At 42.5% G+C, this 27493-nt stretch overlaps 1 protein-coding gene across 7 annotated transcripts in view; it reads right to left on the reverse strand.

Annotated features, from left to right (window-relative positions):
• KDM6A (lysine demethylase 6A) overlaps nt 1–26307 on the reverse strand; it is a 306138-nt gene extending 279831 nt beyond the window's left edge. For 3 of the 7 annotated variants that reach the window (XM_034753963.1, XM_034753945.1, XM_034753952.1), the window contains exons 1-2: nt 25708–26306; nt 25432–25495 (exon numbers count right to left, since the gene is read on the reverse strand). In XM_034753963.1, coding sequence (XP_034609854.1) covers nt 25432–25495; nt 25708–25871 — 228 coding nt within the window. In that variant the 5' untranslated portion in view covers nt 25872–26306. Of the gene's footprint in view, nt 1–25431; nt 25496–25707 lie in introns of all 7 variants that reach the window. The other 4 variants (XM_034753936.1, XM_034753925.1, XM_034753982.1 and 1 more) reach the window with 2 other exon arrangements.
• Nucleotides 26308–27493: the final 1186 nt, after the last annotated feature.

Below are 27493 nucleotides of genomic sequence, written 5' to 3' on the forward strand. Positions count from 1 at the left end.
ATACACTGCTATATAGAAAAAGTCTCATTCAAATTTCTAATTAACCTCTGGGGACCATTTCTTATGTGTATGTTCACAAGATGTCTCCACCTTAGCAATTTTTGGAACAATGTTTTTTTAAATTAATTTGTAATATAACAAGCAATGTTTTATTCAAATTCAACCACAGCTACATTTCCCTAACCTATTCACAGCATATGGGGGACAGAGAGAATAAATTTAGATGACGACTCGTGACCCAACCACATTTACCCAATCCACATTGTAAAATCAGAATCCAAGAGTGATGGTAGGACTTACTGATTCTCTCATCTGAGGAGCTATTAAAAACATTTTTTCTCCACCAAAACAAGTCCCCAAAGGATAATACAATTTTTTAGAAAGTCAATCACCTCAAAATAAAAACCAGTTACTTTACTCCAAATGGAGACTCATTATTTGAGTGCCCCCAAAACAACTCACTAAATCCTCAAACACACAAACCCTAGTAATGTCAAAGTAGTTATAAAAACAATTGCAGCCATTAACCATAAAACCACAGATATTACCTCAAAATGAAGGACTTATGATCTTCACTACCAAACAAAAGAACCACCACCAAAACACAATTAGTCACAACAAACAACAGCTCTTTCTACCTTGTCATGAAACAAAAACAATCCATCAGCCAGACACTGGGGTTGTCAAGTACTCACTTCCATTCTCTAAAATCCACTGGGGTGGGACTACTCATAGGAGCCCTGTAGCCCAGCTGACATGTCACTAGAACGCAAATAAAACGTTTAACTACAGCAATGTAAGCTTTAAAAAAAAAAAAGCAAAGGCATCTTTGCTGCTAATATGTGTTATTACTAAAAACAACCTATATCCGGTTTAGTTTGAAAATGTTATTGCAAGAACTGAACAATTTCAAGTCTACAATCTGCCAACATTCTCCAGTATTTATATGCTTCATCTACTTTAACCAGCTCCAACTCTTTCTCCCCTCTGTTCTATCCAAAACATAAAAGGGAACTGTTAATTTAAATATGGTCCCAAATTTTTGTAAAAACAAGTTCATAATACACAAGACCAATAAAAATGTTTTCACAAATATCCTATGGAAAGTTGCCTTAAACATTTCCCTCTGCAGCCTTTAAAAACCTGCAAGTGAAAACAGTCTATAAATAAAAACAAAGAAAATCTAATTGAACCAAGTATGCAAGGTGAGAGAAGTGCAGAACAAGAGCACAACAATAAGCAAAATGGATTTGTAAAACTCATTTTTAATAATCATAAATTAGTAACAGATAAAGCTTGTTTTTAAAGGGACACATTTGCAGTCTTTTATATTAGCTTACTATATTTAAAGAAAGCTGACAACTTCAAGCTGTCAATTTTTAAAAGATATGAAACTAATTTCAGGCACTATCCTTCCAGCTTCCCACACAAATATTTGTAATTTTACAATCGCATTCCTTATTTTCTTAAAATAGCTTTCGTGACCCTGTTCCTATGTAAGAGACTTACAAAAAGGAATAAACTGATAATAGTGCAATTTACTATATAGAAAGTAATTCTATACAAAAATATATTTGTCTAATTTTCCCATATACTAACCTTGTGTGTTGTTACTTTTGTTATTTTCAGGAGTAATTTCTAAATTGGTATCATGGTCTCAAAAAAAAAAAAAATCAGGAAATTTGGAGATTAAGCTTAAAGCAATATTAAGTTTGCTTAAAATACAAACGTACATTATAGCCCATTAAACATTAATAATTCTAGTCATTAATATTGCTTTGTGAGGCTTCATTTTTTTATTTTCTGACTTGGGAAATAAAGTAAAGTAGTCTACCTTAATATTACATTAATCTTGCTTTTTACATTTAGTTTCCCTTTAAGAAAAATAAGTTTCACATAGGAAAAGTTTACCAGACTACTAGCCAGAGGATGAAATCTATAGACCCTTAGTATAATTATCACTGAGCCAGAAACTGACAAAAAAAATATGAGGACAGGACTGAGGAAAGCATACCCTACATCCAGAACCAGTTGCTGATATTCATACCAAAATGCTTTCTCTAGATCCTGATTTCAGGAGTGGAGGACCTCAACTTTCAGCAGCCTAGGGATTTCTGAAAAATGTGAAATCCCCCATCCTACCAATTCTGGTTCTGTTTGGGTGCTATACAAGCTACACTACTTTTGGATCATCCTCCATTAATATCTTCAATAGTTCCTTTTGCTGCAGTGCACTTTTTCCAAGCAGCAAGAGACTGCAATTTACATCATTCTTCACAAGTTTCCTACTCACCACTGCCAAATGCATTTTGTGTTCCAGTATTTGAAAACTCACATTTAAAACCTCCAACCCCTTTCTAATCAATGATAGAACATTACCTTGCTGCCCAGCTACATAAACCTTTCCACCTCCTGCTATGGTCATGTACCCTACCATACCAAAATCCACAAATCCATGTATTTAAACATGCTTGATCAGACAATGAAATGTATACTCTTGCCTACATTTGCCATCTGCAAACATTTACATGTGTCTAATTAGAGGCCTTGCTCTAGGAAGTGGGAGGTCAGGAGGGTTTCTGCAACTAGGAAGCTGATACGACAGATTTGTATTCTATTACTCTGGAATAGGAAAGGTTTGGCAGCAGAATACAGTGTCACATTATATGTTACATGTTAAAATAAAGCCTAGGTTTCCCCCGAGGATTTAGCACATGCTAAAATGGTTAAATTAAAGTATACACCGCCTTGCCTACACTAGACTTTACGAATGTTATAACATTTTTAATTCCTAACCTAGAAAGGGAATGTTGTATTTTAATGTCAGTTAGCTGGTTACAGTTAACCTTGGAGGGAGTCTAGGGTTCACCTTGACCAGCTAAAATCAATTAAAATACAATTTGCCCCATCTACAATAGAATATTTAAATGTTAAAACATGCTAGCTAAGATTTTTCTTAAAAAACACTTGATATCCTGGACTAGACATAGTAGTATAGAAAGGTTAAGACACACATAAACGGTGAAAGCATTTTGAGAAATACACAGGTAGGAAGGACAAGCATTTACATCAAGTTTACAATCATTAAGTCAAAATTCAAATCAAGATGTGCACATCTTGGGATGAAAGCCACCAAGTAACATTTAAAAGAGGTAGTCAAGGGCCCAGGAGGCCTAGCCACATTTCTTCTGCCACCCCATCCCAGCCATCCATTTCCTAAGATTTTGTGCTTTTCAGGATAAAAACAACACATGGTGTATGTGATATTAAACAAGTGAAGTAGAATAGAACCTCCAGAGCAGTGTATTTAACTTCCAAAAAAGAAGTTATCCTTAAACTGAGATCAGTAATGAAAAGTCAGCTTACAAAGAACGTGAATATAATAAAGACTGAAAAGGGGTCTTTAGATAAGCCACACAACTAAGCAGCATCCAAAAGCAGTGCACCAAAAAATGCAGACTGTTGCAGCAACAATTAACACCACTAAAATTGAGGATTTATGTTTCTGTTGCACACATTATTTCAGAAGCTTGTGTTCTGGCCATAACAATTTGTTCTAGATTTAAAACAAGTTTAAAGTAGTTCCTTGTATTATTTTATATTAAAAACAGTTTTAAAAACATTTAAGCCTATTGAAAGTTAGAAAGGGCAAAAGTAAATCAATGCTATACATCACCATACTTTAGGTTTCTTCTCCTCACTGCTTATAAAAAAAATATACTAATGGTGACAGGTAAAATACCTGAGGAGCGAACTGAAACTTCACACGACCAACCAAATACAAACTAGCTTTGACTACTGCAACACTGAGTAGCTCACCAAAGCATATTAACACATGAAAATACTTCCTTCTAAAGATGTTGAACAGAAGTTTTCATTTGGCATTTCAAAATTCGGAAACTATCTGCCAAAAATAGTGGAATGAGAAAATAAAAGTAGTAGTATTTACAGAGAGGCCTCTGGCGCTCATTTCATTTTCTGAGATACAAATCAAAGGCTTCTTTAAGATGTCAAATTTTAAGACTTTGAATTTTTACATAGAGTTTCTCTTCAAAAATCAAAATTTTGCAATGGCCAATTATATCTTTGTATTCTCTAACATACCAACAAATAATCTTTGTAAGAGGTATCCAGTGAAGATAATGAACAACAGAAAAACCATGTGCCAAGCTTGATATTTGGGGGGATTGGAGTGGACAATTTACAAAAGGTAGGGAGCCACAGAGAACCATGAAAGCATACCACAGGAATTGATGGAGAACAGTGAACCCAGGTCTAGTCTGGCAATAGCAAATGCCTAAGATCTCTAATAACTAATGTGTGTCCCTAACCATGGAATACTATAAACTGAGGGGTCTTTGTGGCTCTAGGAGATGATCAAATTATACTCTGAAGTACAAAGACTGATATCCTTTATCAATTTTATTTTAGCTAATATAACTGCAGTTACTGTTACTTTTAAATGAATGTCTAATCCTTTCTAAAAACTAAGCTACCAGCCTCAATTATCCTACAGCTTCAAATTCCATATTAAATGCTCACTGTTATGCATTTATTTTGTTTCAAATTCCCTCTTTATCCTTATAAATGGGTGAGTAGGAATACCCAATTAGCTTTCTGCTGCATTGCGAATTTAGTTTATATACTTCTAACCACCTCTTATTCTTCTTTGCGAAGTACAAATTGTGACGAAGTGGGAATGTTCTTAATGTTTTCTCTGAGTGCTGTGTGGGTGCCTCAGTTTCCCATAGGCATTTCTTGAGTGTCTAGGGGTGTGTGATTGTTGCAGAGCCCTAGGGGGCTAGTGTGATGCTGTCTCCTGGCAACTGATGGCCTGGGCCCCTCCCTTGCAAAGGTGCCAACTGAAGGTGCTGGAGAACAAAGATCAGATGACCTCCTGGCCTGGGAAAGAGACAAAAGGAGAGGAGGGGCTGGAGAGTTTCAGTTTGGAGCAAGCTGGGAAATGGGAGAGGAGCCCAGATGGGGCTCTGGTCTCCCTGCCCCTCCTCCGCCAAGATGGACCTGACTGAGAGGGTCCTGTTGTCTGTATCTGCAAGACCTGTCTTGGACTGTGTTCCTGTCGTCTAAATAAACCTTCTGTTTTACTGTCTGGCTGAGAGTCATGGTGAATCGCAGGAAGCCAGGGGTGCGGGGCCTTATCTCCCCCAAACTCCGTGACAAATATAAACCCCAATTTTAAAAATGTCACAGGGAACACCATAAAATCAGTGTTGTAAAAAATGAAATGTTCCTATATAAATATAATATATTGGACCAAATACAAATTTTGGAAGGTAGAGATTTAGATAACATATTTTTAATTTATATTACAAAAAATTCCAGTGACTGCTCCATAACACATACAAGAGCATGCTTCTATTTAGACTGAGTTCCCAGACTGGAATAAATCCCTCAGAGCTGGAGCAAACTTCATAGGCCCTTAGCTCCACCCCTAATAAATGTTGGCCAATCAGTCGTCCCATCCCCTCCCACCCCACACACACTGAAAATGGGGCAACTAGTAACAAATAATGTGACCTCCAATACATTTGACGCTGAGACAGACCACCTGGTCACATTATCTGAAAGTCCTGAAGATTTCTTAATTGTAGTTGGTACTAATGTACTATTAATGATACTTGCTCTCATTGTCAGAGTTTGCATAACAGTCAAATGTTTTCACTTAATGTTCAAACAGAAGTTGTAGCTTCAAGGTTAGCAGACCATTAAAAGGGATACTATTAACTTAAATATTTGTTTACTATGAATTTCTTTATGTTTACAGGTAACATCTTAGAGACGCAAGTGATGTGGCCTGAAGCCTTAAAGAGAAGGGAGCTCACTACTCTCACCTGTTGGTGAAATGGAAGAAGAGCGACACAGGCCTGGTCCCCACTAACCCCCCACTTCGGACTAAGGTACGCAAATTCAGCTACGTTAATAACGTAGCTGAATTCGAAGTACCTTAGTCCGAACTTACCATGGGTCCAGACGTGGCAGGGAGGCTCCCCCGTCGATGCCGTGTACTCCTCTCGCCGAGCTGGAGTACCTGTGTCGACGGCGAGCACTTCCGGGATCGATTTATCGCGTCTAAACCAGACGCGATAAATCGATCCCAGAACATCGATTGCCTGCCGCCGGACCCTCCGGTAAGTGAAGACGTACCCACAGAGTTACTTAAGAACTGGAGATGGGAGGGGCTCTACTGACAGGGAGCTGTCTGCCAGCATCTGTTGGAGAGCAAGGGAAATTGATTGAATGGGCAAGGCCTCAATCTGTGTGCTTCAGTGTTCTGTGATGTTTGGGGCATTTGGATTAAATATATGCAAGTTTTGATTTTAATGGAAATAATATGCAATGAATATTGCTGGGAGAAAGATGCAAGCACTCCACACCAATTGTGCCTGGGGTCACCCTGACCAAGACTGCAGTCAAGTACAGTTAGGTAAGGGAACCTGGACAGGGCTAGAAGAGTGAAAAGAAGCCAGCAGAAGGTAGGAGAAGTGCCTCTCTGGCCGTGAGGAGTCTGTTAGAGGTCCTAGATACCACTGACCCCTCTTTAGGAAATGAGCAGATTACTACAAATCAGTGGACACCACAGAGTGGTAGTAGCTTTGAGGCAATGGATAGAACAGAGCAGCAGCTCCGAGGCAGAGATAGGCAGCTTAGGTCAAAGCCACAAAGAGCAGCAGCCTACCTAACGAACTCTGGTGCGAGCCTCCCTACTCTGCAATTTAAGCTGCAATCAAATAGTAGAGCCCCCAGAGCAGCCCAGGCAGCAGCAGACTGCTATAATCCTCACCTTTCTCCAACCTAGGACAGCTAATTGTTAGAGCCCTGTGCGCATACAAAAAAAAAAAAAACTCCAAAAAAAAAAAAAAAAAACGTGGATCTGCATCTGCCAGGACCAACCTGCAAACTGCTAGCCATCTTTAACCTATAACCACATCCACAACTGCAGCAGCAAGCTGCTTCACAATGGCTAGCAACAGGGGGAGGAAGGAGCAGCACGAGGATAGGGACTGGGGGTAAGGGTGGGTCTCAAGGAGAAGGGTCAGCGTGGAAGGGGGAAGGGGCATTGCATGCTGCCCCCAGGGACTCGCGAGCAACGGCACACGGCAGCAGCTGTGTGCTGCATCACAGTGGGGCGGAGGGGTGGGGTGCCGGGCTCTCGCCCGCTTCAATCTCCTTGGCCGAGAGCGGGCCCTGCTGCCCAGGAGCCGGCTCGCCAGGCCCAGGACTGGGAGCACAGCCAGTGCTGCCAGGCTGGGCCATGGTGGGGACACCTGCGCTGTCCGAGGGGCCCAAGCTGCTGGACAGGAAGTGGTGCAGCAAGCGGGTGCCGGACAGCCTTAACTCCGACCTGCCATCCAGCCCCAACCACTGGCTGCCGGCCTCAAGTGCTCTGTGCCCCCCTGGGTTGCCCGTGCCACCAGTGAGTAGTGCCCTGTGCGGTTGTAGCTGCATCCGATCCACTATCTGTGGATATGAAGTGGATATCCACCGATTTGCAGGGCTCTACTAATTGTGTGTAGAAAGCTAGGGAGGAAGGAAGTTGCCAGAAAACATACACTACTCTCAACGGTTAGAGGACTGAGTTGTACCTACTGCTAAGACACCCAGGGAGGTAGAACGGGGCTGTCTTCCCTCATAGAATGTTAATTTATTGTTAGTTATCCTAAATTTATTCTGTTGCCTCTCCTCTTCCCCGCACCAATAAAGTTCTCTGTTTTAACCCCTGTACTCAGTGTTTGCAAGTGAGGAAGTATTGCCCATGAAGAATGTGCAGGATTATGCATATATAGTTTCCCAGGTTTCTGCGTGGGGACTCCAGTCAATATTAGAGCTTTAAAAAAAAAAATAAAAAAAAAAACACACTAGAAAATTGAACCCAGACTTTTTACTGCTGACAACACTTCCAGAAAGTCTACAGACAATATTTAAATTTTAAAAACATGCTTGACACTTGTTTCATATCACTGCAGGGGAATGTTAGTTTTAAAACTGTTTTCTTTCGAGTTTAAATAAGTGAAGAAACATTTTTACTGGACTAATGTTTTATAAATTTTGAGCCAAAAATCTTTTAAGTTTTGTAAAAGGTTAATTTGTAAAACTATTTTAAAAAATAAGGAACAGATCAAGAATTAATATGAAAATACAGACAGCCATTCTGAAGTGCATGTAGGTGTGATGTAAATGAAAAAACACTAAATGTTTACAGAATAGGGAGAGTGTGTTTACAAGTTTCTGGTAAAACACTTTTGAGGAGCATTGCAGGCATCTAAATAGGCCTGTATTTTTAAAAGGCAAAAAACATTATTTCAATAGTCAGTTGTCTTCATTAGGTCCTTGTGAAATATTTACTTGCCATATTAATAAATTCTCACCTGTGAAGGAAGGAGAATAAAAAGGCTAGCAATATTACAGGTAACACCTACTGTTTGAAACCAATTTATGCCTACTTTTTTTGCTCCATTCCCTTCACTACATTTGAATCTATGATCCACAGTTCACGCGTGATGACTGCTGCATGAAAGACAACCACAGTTAGGTACAGAAATTAAAGGCCCCTGCAATCCTACCTCAGCTCAAGTGAAAGAATACTACTTGGAGAATGGATCAATGAACTTGGTGGCGAGGTTAGGATTCTAGCTTTACACAAATCTAGGGGAGTAAGAACCTACAGAACTCCTCACCTAATTGCTATTACCCAGCCACTCCAAAAGGAAGTGTGTGAATAATATTAACTACACCACCTCAGATCAACCCTCACTTAGCAACTGTCATTACGGTACCTGGAGTGCAACCTCATACACTGCCACCTCCCACTGTCATGCAGCAATGGGACTGCTTCCTTTTCTCAGAAACTCAACCATACTCCAGATCCCTCCTTTTCAGCAACTGCTGAGTTGCAGAAAACCATGGGAGCTACTTCTTCACCTATGGCAGCAAAAATTTGTTAAAGACTCAGTGTAAGGCGAAGGGGTCTAATGGAAAAAGAGTAGTTAACCTCCAAAATGCCAAAATATGAGAAACAGAAATTGCTTAGTTGTATTATGGTGATGAGGTATTTCAATTATTACTCTACTTTGTCATCATTACATTGGGAGCCAAAAGATTCACCTAAATATTTAGAAACCCTCATATTTAAAAAAAATTAGCGTGTGTAGAAGGAGGGGTAACCTAAACACTGGAGCCTGACCTAATCCAGTTTATAGAAAGAAAAGTATCCATTTCTTTCTATAAACTGAATGTTAATTCACATTTTACTCTAAAAATGTATGTATTTAGTAAACTAAGGATAAAATTGCATAAATAACTGCTACATCATTTTTAAACTATTATTTACTAACATTAAAGATGGAAAAATTTATCACATCATGCATCTGATCCTATTCACACTGCAGGATTATACCAGGGCAGTTAGTTTCCTAGTGCTTTTTCCAGTATACTTTGAAAACTGAAAAAAAAAAAAAAACAAACCCCTCATTAGCTTGTAGTTAAAAACTGAGCAGGCACAGCAGCAATGTTTTAGAAAAGCATTTAAGAACTGTGAATTTTTGTAAAGCTCAAGCTCTAAAAAGCAGGAAATTAAAATTTAAGTTTCCACTTTTAAATAAAAAAAACTCCAAGTACTCTGAATTACAGCAAACTACAGATACGGTCAAACAACTAACTCTGGCCTTGTACTCCACCATACTGTGTTGTAATTTTTAGATATGACAAGATACCATACAGTTTTGCAGGTGGACATTTTTAGATTGTAGAACATATTTTAGAAAAGCTACAAATGTGGTTGTCTGTTAAGCCTGATGCTTTATCAATACAGATTATTTTCCCCCTCAAGTAATTTTTCCATGATCCTGATCTAGGAATTTTAGATACAGTATTTGTAACACTTATATAATTGGTGACAGATAAGCCCTTTGTGAATGGTAACAAATAATAGCACTCAATACACTACTTCCCTTAAAAGACATCATTTTAACAATGTGCTTTTCTATGGAGAGTATTTGGTCATAACCACAGCTATAGTCTATGCAATCAATGCATAATAAGTTCAATATTATATAGTTTTTGTGGTCATTTGAGATGAATGGGTGATTGACAGATATAAGACTGTCTTGGTTTCTGGATTACATTATGAGGCCAGATTTAAGGTTGTCTGGGTGACCTCACCAATGATTACGTGTATTTCAGAAAGCATGGGGGAGTTATTTGTGCTAAAAAAAAAAATCAAACCTTATAATTTGTATCACAAAAACAATTAGAGGCTACAGCCATGATCAAGGCCCCACAGCACCAGGTACAGTACGCACACAGAGGAAGAAGCAGTCATTACACAGAAGAATTTACAAACTAACTACATATGACATATAAAGGTTAAGAAAAAAGAAGTATCCCATTTTCCAAAGTGGAAGTAAGAAACAAAGATTAAGTACATTGCCCAACACAAGAGATCTGAGTCCCAATCCAGTGCCTGAACTGTACTATCATGTCTTCTTTGGGCACCTCAATTTAAATTTCCTTGATTTTTAAATGGGTTACATTTAAAAAAAAAAAATCATTTAGGATTCTTCTTCTAAAAAGACAGGTGAAGTAGTATGTCTGATCAACTTTACCTGTAATTTAACTAACCTACAGAACAGGGGTCGGCAACCTTTCAGAAGTGGTGTGCCGAGTCTTCATTTAGTCACTCTAATTTAAGGTTTCGCGTTCCAGTAATACATTTTATCGATTTTAGAAGGTCTCTTTCTATAAGTCTATAATATATAACTGAAGTATTGTTGTATGTAAAGTAAATAAGGTTTTTAAAATGTTTAAGAAGCTTCATTTAAAATTAAATTAAAATGCAAAGCCCCCCGGACCGGTGGCCAGGACCCAGGCAGCGTGAATGCCACTGAAAATCAGCTCATGTGCCGCATTTGGCACGCGTGCCATAGGTTGCCTACCCCTGCTATAGAAACTGCTTTGTAAAAGTTAATTTTTTTACCGTATAAGAAAATCCTAAGTAGTTGAGCAGTGTTTGGCAAAGGGGGTAACAGGACATAGGGAATTGGGCAACACGGGATGGTATGCTGTAGAGGGTATAGAGGCAAGGGGAAGTTATGAGCAGTGTTCCCGCTAATTTTTTACGTCCATGTGCAGAATGAATTTTGTTATGTGCACATATTGGTGCGCACAACAAAATTCATGTGGTGGGGGTAGGGCCGAGGGGTTCAGAGTGTGAGAGGGGGATCAGGGCTGAGGCAGAGCATTGGGGTGCGGGGTGAGTGCTCTGGCTGGGGATGGGAGCTCAGGGCTAGGGCAGAGGGTTGAGGTCGGGGGGGAAATGAGGGTTCTGGCTGGGGGTGCAGACTGGGGTGGGCTGGGGATGAGGGGTTCAGGGTCCAGGAGGGGGCTCTGGGCTGGAGCAGAGGGTTGGGTGCAGGGCATGAGGGCTCCGGCTCGGGGTGAAGTCTCTGGGGTGAGGCCAGGGATGAGGGGTTCAGGAGGGGGCTCAGGACTGGGGCAGAGGATTTGGGTGCGAGCTGCAGTGGGGAGAGAGAGAGAACGGACTCCCCGCAGCCCTCTCTTGCCGCGGGAGCTCAGGGCCAGGTGAGAGGCATCTCTCCCCAGTGCAAAAGAGGTTGTGATAGGGCAGTGATTTTCAACCTGTGGTCCGCAGATCCTGGGGGTCTGCAGACTATGTCTAAGATTTTGAAAAGGGTCCATACTGCCATGTTTTACTGGTCCGCACATGGAAAAAAAAAAAAAAAGAAAGGGCTGAAAACCATTGCAATAGGTAAGGGTATGTCCTCTCTCCTCCCAACTGGTTGAAGCTGGAAAGGCCTCAGGTAATTATTACCCACTAGTCTGAATTTGATGTGTTCTGGTTTTGAGTTGTTTTTAAGGGGAAAAAAAGAAAAAGAAAAAAAAAAAGCAAGCCCCGAGAAAAGGATGTGAAATGTCCTATAGGTGGGATTTATTTTTCTTTCCCTAGCTGGTGAGTCTGTACATTGGCTTACTCACACCCTACAATAGCTGTGGTTTCTCAGTGCTGGAAAATTCCTACTTATCTGTTATGGGGATTCCCCAAAAGTAGTAAATCCCAATGTATTGGGGGCAGGGTTTCTCTGGCTTTGCTATCAGAAAGATGAGGATAGAGTGAATACAGCTCAGTCTGTCACACCTGGGCTTTCCCTGGAAGATCTTGGTTGTCTGCACTGGAAGCAAGAAATGCAAAGTGTAAAAAGGGACAGTGTCAACTTCAAGTCCCCTGCTAGTTTTTGTCGTCTGACATGTTTAGTACCTGAAAGTTATTTTTTAAGTGGCCCTTTTAAGGTTGAACATATCCTTACTTGTGCCTGCCACTTTTACTTATGGATTCTGATAGTCTAATTATGCAATCCAGTATCATTGCGGCCGTTACATTATGAAGGTGTCAGAGCTTCCTGAAGTTCCTCACAATCCCTACTACCCATGACTAAGCAAAATAAGCATTCAAATTTTTACTATTAACCTCCTCTGTCAGGTCACCTCTGTACTTAAGATAAGGACTAGGCTTTCATTATGACCCAAGTTTTGGTACACTTCTCTCCCTTTCCCCCCCAGACTAATTTCACCAGACCTATAGCCATCTGACTAAAAATTGTGCACTACTATACCAAAGGTGCATTGTGGGGGTTCTGTTTAAGACCTCAGAGGAGGTCGGTTTACACATAAATTTCTAGTGTCCAGTGTTTGATGTTTGTACATATACAATTTCTTGGATTTCAGATTCTTAAAGCAACTTTTAAAGAATAGGTAACTTATTCCTGCTGACTTCTCTTAATCCGTTTTGAATTCATGGCAGGACAGTAACCTTCACTCTGACAACCAAATTTCAACATCAGCTTCTTATGCAGGAATTTTTCAGAAACTTACAAGTGTAAAATTATATGCATTTTTTTCCTTTATTCACTCTTGTAACGCAAAGACTTGAACTTATAAAAACAAGCAATTTTTTAAAAATGTCAGGCTTTGTGCATCATAATGTAGCACAAAAGGACTGAAATCTAATTTTTTACTCTCCTTTGCAAGTCACCTTTAAAACGTGAGTAGCTCCTCTTTATCAATCTTATATTCCCTTTCCTTTGGGAAATTCAACATTCAAACATTAAGGTTTCAGAAATACAAAGTTTCATGCTTGAAATATTTCCAACCCTCATAAGTCTGAGGACAGCCTAATATACAGATGAAAAATACCTAGATGACTCCTTTCATACCAAAGCCCAAAACCATGAAATATTAAGAACAGAAGCTGCATACGGTTTATTCTTTTCTATATTTAATATATTTAATTGGGGCACTTCTATTTAACAAATCTTCAACAAATATAGCTAACTGTTGTACTGTTATAATTTCTTTCCTCTTCTTTTCTGTCCTATTACAGATCATGTGGCATCTTTCAGCATTGCTGTGTGTGTGGTATTCAGTTTTCCTTCTCTCCTCCCCCGCTTCTCCATTGTGATCTGTTTTCCACCTATTAATCTATTCCACTGTATTTTCTGGCTCTCCTTCCTTCTCCCCTATAAAAATCCCAATTGCACATTTAAAATCTACTCAATCCTTTCCTCTTTCACCCACCTCATATCATAACCACCTAAACCCCTATATTGACCTTCCCCCACCCTCCAAGTTTAACAAAAGAGTCTGACATTTTCTTTTCCTTGGCTTTCCCTTCCATCCAGAAGAAAGGGCAGCAACACCTGAGCTGCTCTGCTCTAACTTCACTCTTAAAAAACAGCAGCAGCATTTAGCCTGCTTTATTTTGCCTCCATCCTTTCCTCTTAAGAGCAGTTGTCCCTCAGTTGCTCTGCTCTTAGGCTTGCTCTCTTGCTTCAGGGGCAGGAGAAAAATGACATCAGCCATGCTATATTCAGGATTTATAGGGTCCAGGGCAAAATTAATGACTTCCCTACCTCCCCCTTCGTGGTGTTCCACACACAACTCCACTATCTCCCAGCCATCTTTTCTTCTGCCCCTCCTAATCTTGTTATGTATGTATACTTTGTTCTTATTAATCTTGCCAATGCACCTACTGAGGTAGGGAACAACACTGCAGGCAAGTTAACTAACTCAGACAGCAAGAAGGCAGGAGGCCAGCAACCTGTAAAGGTGTACAGCACCAATCTCTTCCATGCTTTCTTCCCCTCCCTATGACACCCCCCTCCCCATCCATTTCGCAAAATAACTCCATTTCAGCCTCTCTTGTCTGTTGATACCTCTCACAGGGGGATTTCTTCCTCTCCTCAGTAGGATCTTCTCCCCCAATTCCTTCCTGGAAGGCAGAGAGACTCCATCCACTCTCCTCTTCCTTCCCACAAAGCAGAGGGAGGCCTAGGTTCAGCTAACAGTAGCTCCAAATGCAGGCCACGCTGCATTCAGCTTAGGCCCTTCCATGTGTGTTCCTTCCCCTCTAGAGCCAGTTCTTCTCCACAGCAGTATGAAACATGGGCAAATACACAAGAGACACACTGAGGAGTCTGTACTGAAAGTCATTCTGGCACCTTTTGCTGTACACTCTCCCTCCTCCCCCTTCACCCCGCCAACTTGCTCAGGCGCTGCATCTCTCCCATGCCTCCCAAGACAGCCCAAATATCCCAGTTCCCACTTCTCGTCCATAAAAAAGGTCAGTGGCACTCCTCTTCAATGTGCAGCAGCACCTGGACAGCTTGTGTTCCCAGGCTTGTCCCCTGCCTTCAGAGGGAAGTGAGCCAGAAGCACTGCTCATTAGTCCCAACTCACTAAGGTGATACAAATTCTTGGGCAAGTGAGCTTTTCAAGCCTGACAGACTATAAAATATAGAGCTTTTAGTAACCATCTTCACTAACTTTTTCAGTTTAAAAGATGCAGGTCTACATGACTACAGAAAAGGTCTAGTGTTTCTATAGTGGATGCCATTATGCATCTTTTGACAAATTTTAAACAATATTTTAAAAACCTAAAGAGCACCTCAATTCCCAAAATACTATCTGAAATTCCATGAAAAATTTATTCACTGTTTAATTTGATCTAGAACAGAATATTAAACTTATTTTGGATAGTGATTTAGTCCTGCAAACAAAGTTCTTGGAGAAGGCATTTGGTCTTATATGCAGAGCCACTTCAACAATAGTTCTTAACATATGACCATAAAGAAAACGAAAATGCTGATACACATCATTCTAGACATATCAGTTCATAAAAACCAAGTCATTTCTCTTACAACTATATACACTAGCTCTTAATTCCACATATTGAATGCACAAGATGTCCCCTATGATCTTGTTACAGAATTAATTATAAATACAAGATTAAATATTTTTCTTTAAAATTCTTGTGTCAAAACAGTTCTGTTATTCACTAATGCAAAAAGTGAGAACAGAGAATGTTGTGCACTATTATCAGTGCAAGAATATTGTTTAACACCCCAAAGTATGCTTAGGGGCTTTTCCTGTTCATTAATTTAGTAGCCTGTTTGTAAGTGGAGATGTTCTTATACCATTCCCTCTAAAGAGAGAAAATAGTATCCAATATAAAAAACATCAGTCCACTATGGAGACATACTTGATTTTAAAGGCATAAAACTTAAAGTCTCAGATAAAAGTAACAACTGTTGATAGGGCTTTAAACAAATACTTGATATATTTAAATCTTCAAGCAGAATGATCCTCCAAAATTTTCTAGGTTAAGGCCTCTATTCAAAAACTGATTTTAAAATGACATTGCATTGCTCCTTCTTTATTGTGTCTAGTTCTAGACTGTTTGTTCCTTTTATGTAAAAAAAAATAAAAAATTATATACTTCCTCCCACCACCCCAAACGTCTGAGGCCTACGAAGTAAAACTGGGCTCAGAGTACAGCACCTCTCTCTTACCGTAACAGTAAACAATTACAAACATTGAATCTATCTCCCCTTGTAAGTATTCTCACACTTCTTATCAAACTGTCTGTACTGGGCTATCTTGATTATCACTTCAAAAGTTTTTTTTCTCTTAATTAATTGGCCTCTCAGAGTTGGTAAGACAACTCCCACCTGTTTATGCTCTCTGTATGTGTGTATATATATCTCCTTAATATATGTTCCATTCTATATGCATCCGAAGAAGTGGGCTGTAGTCCACGAAAGCTTATGCTCTAATAAATTTGTTAGTCTCTAAGGTGCCACAAGTACTCCTGTTCTTTTTGCGTAACAGTAAAGATTCTGCAGGCCAATTTATGCGCTTAGTGTGACACCGATACAACCCCACCACCCTTCTTCGGGCTGCACACATGGAACCAAGGACAGTATTTCAATTATTCTAAAAGATACAAATGAGTATTCTGCTAATTAGGAGGGTACTATTAATCTACATTTATAAAAGTTTCTCCTTTGGATCATTTGACTAGCTGGCTGCCTGAAAAACACTAGCAGCACGCCAAGATTCACTGAGCAAGTGTCATTTAAATATTATTTAAAGTAAGAAATTAGCCATGATATTCCAATTTTTCTAATCAAAACACCACAATTCCAGAACCTAAACAAAAGAAAGGGTAATATTCATTGTAGTTTAGAGAAGAAACAAAATCAACATTTGAAGGGTAGGAGGGGATAGGAACCATGCAGATACAATATATGGGGGATAAATACACCACTACTTTGATACAACGCTGTCCTCCGGAGCCAAAAAAATCTTACTGCATTATAGGTGAAACCGCGTTATATCGAACTTGCTTTGATCCACCGGAGTGCACAGCCGCCCCCCCCCCTCCCCCAGAGCACTGCTTTACCGCGTTATATCAGAATTCGTGTTATATTGGGTCGTGTTTTATCGGGGTAGAGGTGTACTGTGAGTATGAATCCATGTGATAATGGTAGGCCATTAACATTTTCAAAAAGAGAGAAAAAGGTATCACCTGGTTCAACAACTTTAACACCTTTGATAGCCTCACCTGTCCTCTATCCACTAATTCATCTCATCAGCACTTAGTGTAATGCCCCAAGTCTGTTAAAAATAAAATGGTTGTTTTAAAACTATTCACAATCTATCTTCAGCCCCCAACTTAAACCTCTCCAGCGCATCATCAGAGATCTACAACCTATCCTGAAAGATGATCCTTTACTCTCACAGATCTTGGGAGACAGACCTGTCCTCGCTTATAGACAACCCCCCAACCTAAAGCAAATACTCACCAGCAACCACACATCACTGAACAAAACCACTGACCCAGGAACCTATCCTTGTAACAAAGCCCGATGCCAACTCTGTCCACATATCTATTCAAGTGACACCATCATAGGACCTAATCACATCAGCCATACCATCAGGGATTCGTTCACCTGCACATCTACCAATGTGATATATGCCATCATGTGCCAGCAACGCCCCTCTGCCATGTACATGGCCAAACCGGACAGTCTCTACGCAAAAGAATTAATGGACACAAATCTGACATCAGGAATCATAATACTCAAAAACCAGTAGGAGAACACTTTAACCTGTCTGGTCATTCAATGACAGACCGGCGGGTGGCTATATTACAACAGAAAAACTTCAAAACCAGACTCCAGCTCAGCAGTCTCTTGTTGGAATTGATATGCAAACTAGACACAATCAACTCAGGATTGAATAAGGACTGGGAATGGCTGAGCCATTACAAACATTGAATCTATCTCCCCTTGTAAGTATTCTCACACTTCTTATCAAACTGTCTGTACTGGGCTAGCTTGATTATCACTTCAAAAGTTTTTTTTTCTCTTACTTAATTGGCCTCTGAGTTGGTAAGACAACTCCCACCTGTTTATGCTCTCTGTATGTGTGTATATATATCTCCTCAATATTTATTCCACTCTGTATGCATCCGAAGAAGTGGGCTGTAGTCCACGAAAGCTTATGCTCTAATAAATTTGTTAGTCTCTAAGGTGCCACAAGTACTCCTGTTCTTTTTATCAGATAAGCATTTCCTCTTCCCTTCAGCCTCACAACTGCAGAATTTCCCAAAGTTGCATCTACTTGTTGCCTAGGACCAGTAACAATCAGCAATGAACCAATGTTTAAAAGTGGATACTTTGTGATTTTTTAGGGCTGGAAATGGGAATTTAACCTTTTCAATGGGGTAAATTTCCTATGGGATACAGACTGCCAGTGGGTTACAGCACATGCTTATAGTCCTGGAAGGTCCTGAGATATCAGACCTTAAAATCATAACACGGTAGAAAGAAAGAAAAAAAAAAAATCTGTTTTTATGGCTTCCCCCAATCTTTGTAAAACTGATTAAGTAAAGCAAATGGCTTTACAAGCAGAGGGATGCAAAGGATAACCCCAACAAGTCTTTACACACGTCTAGAATATTTTCTATTTAATAAGTGCCATATTCTGAATATATGAATGAACTTTTAAGACCATACTATCAGCACTCATTTCAGAAGACATGCATAACACATATTTGTAGCCTTGCTACTGAAAAGTAATACGCCTAACAAATTCACATCAATGGGGGAGGGATAGCTCAGTGGTCTGAGCACTAGCCTGCTAAATCCAGGGTTGTGAGTTCAATCCTTGAGGGAACCATTTAGGGATCTGGGGATTGGTCCTGCTTTGAGCAGGGGGTTGGACTAGATGACCTCCTGAGGTCCCTTCCAAGTCTGGAATAAGAGGACCATACAAAGGCTCACGAGAGTCAAGTGACCACATTTACCCACAAATGGCAAAGACAAGTGAGTTAACAACATCATCCAAGATGAAGATAGACAAGCTCTGCACCATTTGGTTATTTTTTTAGATAGAGAGAGAGAGATTAGATAGATAGATAGATAGCACATTTAAGAATTTCAGAAATATATTTGAGATTTTACATGGACTGTTTTGTATTTCTCCTCCTTAAAAGCCAGACTCCATTAGTATCATGAATACACCTATACACAGCTCAAAGGAAGGAAGCATTATGGTTATGATACTTGGCTGGAATTCAACATACCTGGGTTTTATTTCCATCTTTGCCACACATTTCCTGTGTGACCTCAGGAAAGTTACCTACTCTCACTGTGCTTCAACTCACCACCTGTTAAATGATACTACTTCCATTTCTTCCCCTCCCACTATCCTCGCCTGGCATATTTATTTTCAATGTAAAATGTTCATAGATTTTAAGGCCAGAAGATACCAATATAATCATCTAGTCGAGTGATTCTCAACCTATTTACCATTGTGGGCCGTATATGCAGCTCTCTGTGTTATGTGGCCCGCATCCTGTATGGCCCTGAAGAGGTCACACGGGACACAGCTATGTGCTGATTGGGCAGGAAGCAGTCCACGGCTTCAGAACCACTGATCTAGTCTGACCGCCTGCATAACAGGCTGTAGAACTTCCTCAAAATAATTCCTGTTTGAACCAGAGCATCTCTTTTAGAAAAAGATTTCAGGGTAAGTACTGCATTATGTATATTACTCCTTGGGGAATTCTGTGCCACTGCGCAATGCAGAATTTTGCAGAAATTAATGTTGTGCATGCAGAATTACCATCCCTGCCACCCACAGAAATGGGCTGCAGAGATGTTGCCCACTACTAGGGGCCACTGGACCTGGCAGAGCCCAGCTCGCAATTAGAAGACATGGGGCGGGATCTGGAAGGTTCCCAGCACGCCCCGAAGGAAAGAGGCAGCAGCGCACAGGAAACTCTGTGTAAGCCGAGGACCCAGCATCAGGGGAAGGGGTGTGAGTGTCTGGCACCCCGGGAGGGCTCCGGAGGGTAGAAGGTGGCAGAGAAACAGGAAGCAAGTTGTCCTAGGGGTTTCTTTAACTCGCTGCTCAGACATACTTGCTGACAGGTATTTTTAAATAAGTTACATAATCACACCAGTTTCAATTATTTTGGTAGTGTTATTTTGACAAATAAAATTTGCAGAATTCTAAAATATTGTGCACGGAATTTAATTTTTTGGCGCAGAATGCCCCCAGGAGTAGTATATGCATAACAGCTAGCACAATGCCCCCACCCTCAAAATCTGTCGCAGTCTCTAGGCACTACTGTAACAGCAATACTCATATCATATGACATTTGGAAAGCTACAAAAATGAGCTAAAGAATCTTATTTATATTATTCCACACTAATGTCCATAACGCCTCTCTTGATATATGACAAGAAAACTGGCTGAAATTCAAACACTAGTTATGCTACATCAAGTACTAAAACTTTTTGAACATGCACAAACCGTGAGAGCTAACAACACTGATTTGCTGAATAAGTAAATATTTTGTAACAGATGAAGCATCAGACCTACAAACATGACAGAGGAATATTGCACCCTTTAAGTAAAAGTGTGTACACACACACACACACTTTTAAAAAATGTTTTAAAATAGAATACTGTACAACCAGGAATAATGGAACGTATTCAACCATTTCTTCCACTGGGGCTTTTTCAAAAATCTATGCCTTTAAGGTCAAGCAGACATGGAATACAGAAAGACAACCAACCAATCTGAAATCCATACACCCGCCTGCAATATCTAAGAAATTTTGTAGGATTTTATTTCAAACTGCTCTACTTCAAGATACTTCAAAACAAGACCAGCAACTCAAGTTTCCAGGTATGGTACTGCTTGCAAAATTGTAACTTGCTTCACCTTCCTCCACATTCATATAAGCATGTTAGACAATTGATTTTAATAAACATAAGGCAAATTTGGAATTTATTAACGTGATCTATGAAGCAACAGCTCAGTAATAATTTACAGAACATGGATTACACCACCCCCTTTTTAGAGCACTTTTACACAAGTCTCATGGTACCAATACCCAAGTTCCCCTGCTCCCAGCACTGCCATTATATTAGACAAGCAGTATAATTATTTTAAAGGAAATGTTTCACTTCTGTTCCGGTGAAAACAAATTAATCCAAAGGATTTTTTAAAAGGCTCAAAAATAAGTCACTGTACTACACTTAGATTTTTCTACTAAAATATTTTCCTTAACTACTTTTCAAGCACTCTGCTATAATTTAAAAATAAGGATGCTGAATTATATGTTAGCAAAAAATTGACAGCCAGCATTAAAGGGATACAGTCAACTTAATTCACACTGGCAGTAAAATATTTGTAAACACACTGCTACAAGTAACACCTAACATAAGAATAATGGAAAGATCAGCACAGGGAAAGAATATTGTGTTTTGTGCATTTGATAGCACTGCACATAGCTACTTAATTATTTTCCCTGTTTGCGTGGGGCGTCTTCACAACAGGGGAGATGCAAACTCTTTCATAATAGAAATTGTATAAAACTTGTGAAGGAGACTGAAGCACAGATGTAGTATATGAAACTACTTTTATTTTTTTAATCAGACTTCAAAGTTGCCTGTCTTTAAATAACAACATGTTTGATTTTGAACAGTATATTCCAAATTGATTAGACTCAATGAATAGGGGAGTTAGTAACAGTCCTGAACCTAATATATTACATAAGCTGCAGAATTCTAATAGAAAAGCCAAACAATTACATTTTATTAAATGAAGGTTTGTCACAAGGAATAAATGTCAACTTTGACTAAATACCACAAGAACATTAAGAAGGGCTCCCCTTGCAATCTAGTTCCAATATTATAACTCTTCCCTTCTCCTCCAAGTATTTTTTTAAGCCATCGCTACCCGAGAAAAGCAGGAACAAAGGAAGGAAAGTATCAGATGTATTCAAACTACTGGAGACCTCAAGATACCAAAGAGTGCCTTTTGCACCTTCATGTCTGACCTTCTAGTGAACAGCTGAGAGATATTTCCTATAAAACTGGTTTCAGTGCACCAGTAACGAGGATCTCAGCATTTCAATTAGGATACAAGAGCCTTCCATCCTATGGCCCAGGCTCTCCCCATAAAAAGCCATACTAATCGCAGAGATTGAAAGCACACCTTCCAAACTAATATTTTCAGGATTCATTGTTGCAAACTAAAGTTGAAAGTTTTGAAAACAGTGATTCTTCAGTTTTATATCACCACACAATAATGCCAAAATACACAATTACGTAATACATCAAAGTTCCAATTTTGTCCAGTCTATAATGCATGCAATACATTGTTCAGTGACATAACATGCATCTTCTCTAGACTAGACTTTCAATATGCACACAACACAAGGTGTGTGGGTCCAATGTTATAATATACACACCATTCTGATTTGTTAACTGTGAGGGCAGCACCCAATGAAATTCATTCTACAATGACACATCCTACAGAGCATTACCACCTTACAAGACAGGACCTCTAGTGTCAGACTATAATCCTTATTCTCAGCAAGTGCTCAGAGGGAGAAAGAAGTAAACTCCCTCCTAGGTGGAACACAGGACTGTCTTCCCCCTTTCCTTTGAGAATTTTTTTAGTCTCAGGGAAGCTATCAGAAATAAGGAGGACCATGATCCTAACCTTCTTCGCACTCTAGCCTGTAGATCTTGCCAGACACAGAAGGGGTAGTCACATTGCAACCACCTTCTATGAATGGGAACATCACTAAGAATTCTGCCTCTAAGGGTATGTCTACACTGCAATTAGACACCCGCAGCTGGACTGTGCCAGTTGACTCAGAATAAGGGGCTGTTTAACTGCAGTGTAGAGTTTGGGCTCTGCAGCCCGTGCTCTGGGAACCTCCCACCTCACAGGGGTCCCTAGAACCTGGATTCCAGTGCGAGCCCGAACACCTACACCACAATTAAACAGCCCCTTGGCCCAAGCCCAAGTTAGCTGGCACGGGCCAGCTGTGGTTTTTAAAAGCAATGTAGATATACTCTAAGACAATTCCTCCTTGAACTCCTCCTGAAACAGTATGACTCCACGCTTCTCCCAACGTGTGACTGAGTAAACAGCACAACAGAGTCCTTAATGTTTTGGCTAGTGAATTCTGAATTATGCAGATAGGATTTCATAACTAGAGAGTCTAGGAGTTTTGTTAGCTATTGTTCTTTCATGCACAAACGCCAAGAACAGTACAACAGAATTGCAGGTTACAGCAAAATATATGGCTGTTAGGTAATTTTTTATTGCTAGAAGTGACATATCAAATGTTGATGACCTGTTCCGTCATCCAGCCTAAATCCCTCCCAGTGCAGGGCGAGATCTAAGAGTATATATGTAAGCTTCACATGCGAGAAGTGACCAGAGCATAAGTAGTGCATCTTAAACTGTATTAACTTTGAATCATGCTAGGACAGTAACTTAAACAATCTTGAAGTAACACAAGCTAAATTTGTAAATAGAACGAAACTTTTTTGCATGAATTTCTTGCCAAATACTTTGTATTGAATAGTAACATTCTGATTCTTTTACTCTCCAAATTCTCCTCTTGATTTGTCATTTCTAAATGACAAATTTTAGTCAGAAATCATTTCACAAGGTAACCTGCATCTTATGTATTTCCAGTATGCAGAGCCAGAAAATGTTACCAGGAAAATTCAGATAGAAGATTGGGATATTTGCCTATTTATATTAATTTTACAGACTGCATGTGTTCACATAATAAAAGGGTAACATCTAATGCATTTGTAGAAGTCTGGTTCAAAAGTCACAAAATATACCACATTACATTATTGTATCAGACATATTGCCATATAAACACTAAACATTAAATTCATCAATTTAAATTAAAATACAAGTACACAGGATGGTAAGAATCAAATCTCAGCGGTTAGAACTGAATTTGCTTTACTACTTGATTTCACAAAACACAAACTACAAGGTAATGTACTGAAGTTGCAAGAGACCTGCAAGGAATAGCATAAACATCCTAATTTTTTTTTAAAGTGTTCTCAAACTCCACCTCGAAGTCAGTTTCTAGTGATTCTCAGTACTATTTAAAGGTTCCTATTATAACATCTACATATTAGATGTCAATTAAAATAAAGATTTAAGTGATTTGATGTCATGCTCCCATCTTATAGATATATTGAAAAGTTTGTAAATAACTTTAAACTCATAAGCAACAAGCAAAACCTTATTTTGTAAAACATAAGCTCAAAGAAAAATGTTTTTGAAAAAATTCTAATATTAAGCTTTGCCATTATGCCAGAAAGAAATTTACCCTATATTGAGGCCTAAAATACTGAATTCAACACACTTGGAAGTACGGTTTCAAAATCAGACAAGAATAATGGAAAGGACATATTCATGTAAAAATATTCGCATCCAGCATGGACACAATAGGATGAGAGAAGTGTCAAATGCAAAGCTACTAAATCCGAAGTAGAAACCAGAGGAATATGAAATAGCTCAATATCTATTGCTGCAACGGGGCTATCTATTAATGGGTTCGAATTATTTTGTACACAAATGTTTTCCTCCTGTTTTCAGTCTTAAAATACAAACTGACAGATATTCCAGCTGCACAGCCTTTGTCACTAGCTTGTGGATGGGGAGCTAAATGTGCTACAGGTTGATAAGGATTATGCCAGCTCTGCAAACGCTGTATTCTATGTTAGGAAAGCAACGAGAAGAATCTTGCAATGCGCAAGACAGTTTGCCTTAACCACAGTGGGGGGCTACACATTTCAGCCGATGTATATATTCATTCCTACTATTTATTTCCCTGTTTACCTCCCCCCTCCCCTTTCTCTTTCTCCTCCCTGTCCGGCCATCTTGGGCCGACAGGAGCAGCCATTACTTAACTAAATGACAGGGCCAACAACTTTTCACAGAAACAAACGTGTGCGTATAAAGACCAGGCAGGCGCTAGACTGTGCCATTCCCTGGGAGCAGCGCAGGAGCGGGGCAGCCGGGGAGTCACTCCGCTACAAGTTACACATTTGAGGCAGCTGGATCCAGCGAACAAACAAGTCACTTAGCGACTGACTCCGAAGCGACACACAACTCCCGCACTAGAGCGATCCCAACCCGAGAGGCCGCGTTTCCGCCGCTCCAGCCAACAGCGGGGTGAGGGGCGCAGGCCCGGGGGCTGGGATTTGGCAGGGAGCGCGCAACCTGAGCCCAATACAAACGGGGTTAAAATCACTAGGGAGGGTCCGAGGGAAACCAACGTCAGCAGCGCCTCACACCCCCCCCCCCCGGGCCACCCCGCGCTCCTCGCCGCTTGCTCCAGAGCCGGAGACTCCGGCCTGACGCGCAGGCACTTTCCGTCCCAGTGCTGAGCAAGCCCCAGAAAGTGCCTGAGAGAAGCCGCAGGCCGCGCTCCGTGCCCGCTGCCCGGGCTGTACGTGCGCTCGGGGGGCAGCTCCGGGCTGTATGTGCCCGGCGGGGCGGGGGAGGGCTCCTAACACACACGGAGCCCCAGGAGAGAGGCGAGGGGCGAGCCCGTAGGCCGGGGGGGAGCGCAGTACCCCAGCGCGTCTTTCCCCCCGGGCTGTGGCGGTGCCACCCCATGCCCACGCGCACACACACGCCGTGCAGGCTCGGGGGGAGGGGTGGCGGGGCTGGGCTGGCTCGGCTCCCTCCTCCCCCCATCCTCTTACCTTTAACAGCAAGGCCTTCGTTCTGGCGCCATCTTCATGAAGCCTCAGAAACCCGAAGACTCGGCTGCGGAGGGGGAGCGGGAGGGGGAGAGAAGCACAAGGCGCAGCGTTAGTCAGGGAGAAGCCCCCGCACGGGCTCGCTGACAGAGCGCGGCCGGCCGGGAGCCCGCACAAGCCCCGCACGGAGACGGGCGCCCTGGCCCTGCCCGAGCGGGGCGCCGCGGCGGGGAGGGGAGAGCGGCGGGACCCGGAGGCGGGGGGGGGGGGCGCGGGTACCTGTCGAGGCCGGAGAGGGCTGCTCGCTCCTCGGCTGTCAGGCTGGCGAAGTCCTCCTCGCTCTGGCCGTTCGCTTTCCCCGCCGCCATTTTCTTTTCCTCATCACCGAAAGGAGCAGCAGAGGCGGCGGCAGCGGCGGCGAGCGACACTCCGCACGATTTCATGGAAACGCAGCGTAATTAACTCACAATCACAACCGCCCCCCCGGCGCGCCCCCAACGCCCCCCAGTGCCGGGCGGGGCGGGGCGCCCGACACACACACCACAACTTTTATTACAACAACAACAGCCGGCAGGGAGGGGGAGGGAGGCGGGGGGAAGCCCCGCAGCTCGGAGGAGGAGGGAGGGGGAAGAGCGCCCCAGCGCTGGAGGCTCGGGGGGAGGAGGAAGAGGAGGAGGCTGCGGCGGCGGCTGCAGGCGGCGATGGCGGCGGAGCCGTGTTTACATCGCTGCTGCGCTGCTGGCCCCGGCGGCGCGGGGTGAGTGGAGTCGGGGTGACAGGGTCCCCCCGCCCGCCCGCGCAGGGTGTATTTGTTGCCTGTACAAACTTCCCCAGCAGCTGCACAAAGTTGTTGTAATTGTGTCACACAGCGAACCCCACGCCGCCACCGTGACCCCCTTGCCCCCCCGCCCGCCCGGGTCCGTCCAGCCAATCGCCGCCTCCCCAGCGCTGCACGTGACCTTTGTTGACTTACGTCAGTCATAGCGCTCTTCCACCACTGCGCTCCAGTTTGGTTGGCGCTCTCTGTGCCCGCCCCATAACTGCCATCACGTCATTGGTCAAGGGGATGTCCAGGGGGCAGGATTTGGTGGGGAACCTGCTTGCTATTGGTACAACGTCTCGTCAGTCAGAGAGCTTTGTCAGTTACTCAGGCACAGCAAGTTTGTGTGCATTCATTAAATAATAAGGGGGGAGCACGGTGGGGAGCGGCAGGTTGGGGGGCGGGGGGTTCCGCTCCTCTGGAGCTGGGAGCGTTTCTAGCTCGCGGGGTAGCGCGTACACCGGGGCCCCTCCCGCTAAGGGGCCTGGGGCCCGCCCCGGCGGCGATGCGGGGGCGGGGGGCAGCAGTTGTTGAAGAGCCGCCCCTCCCCCCCGGGGCTGGGCGTAGGGCGTGGTTCGCTCTGGCACCGCCGGATAATCATGGCTCCCTCCGCGGGAGCGGTGCGTCTCCGACCCCGCGCGCTGGCGGGGGAGCCCGGGGGGGGGGCGTGCGGAGGACGCCACTTGCGATGCTAGAAGGTCTCCCCGGCAGCAGCCTCCGCCTGGCCCGCGGGAGCAGTAGCTGGGCTCCTCTAGGGAGACTCCCTACTGTACCCCCGCGCCCCGGGCTGAAGGAGGCGCCAGCCGCGGGGCTGTGCCTGGGCACCCCCTCGTCAGTGAAAGCGGGGCCGGAGTCGGGCTGCGCGGTCAGGAGCCACCGCCCCGGGCTCAGCGGCCCCTGCGCTGGGTTGCGATAAGTAATTCGGGCCCCCGGCAGCCCGTGACAGGCGGACTTGCCGGCGCTGGGGCTCCCGGGGTAGCCACGTGGCTCTGCGCACACACGGGGTGGGGCAGGTCGCACAGCTCCCCTCTAGAAAGCGCCTAGACCGCGGGTGTCCCGGCAGGAGCGGGGAGTCTCCAGCCCACCTTTCTGATCGCTGGGGGTGAGCCCAGCCCACGGGAGCACAGAGGGAAAGTGCAAAAGATGAGCGAGAGAAAATCCCCGGAAGGCGGGGGGGTCACCTCCATCGCCCTCTCACGTTTATTTTTTCTTTAATCTGTGCGTTGAGATAAGGAATATGGAAAT

This window comes from Trachemys scripta, chromosome 1, assembly GCF_013100865.1.
Source record: "Trachemys scripta elegans isolate TJP31775 chromosome 1, CAS_Tse_1.0, whole genome shotgun sequence".
NCBI classification, from domain to species: domain Eukaryota; kingdom Metazoa; phylum Chordata; order Testudines; family Emydidae; genus Trachemys; species Trachemys scripta.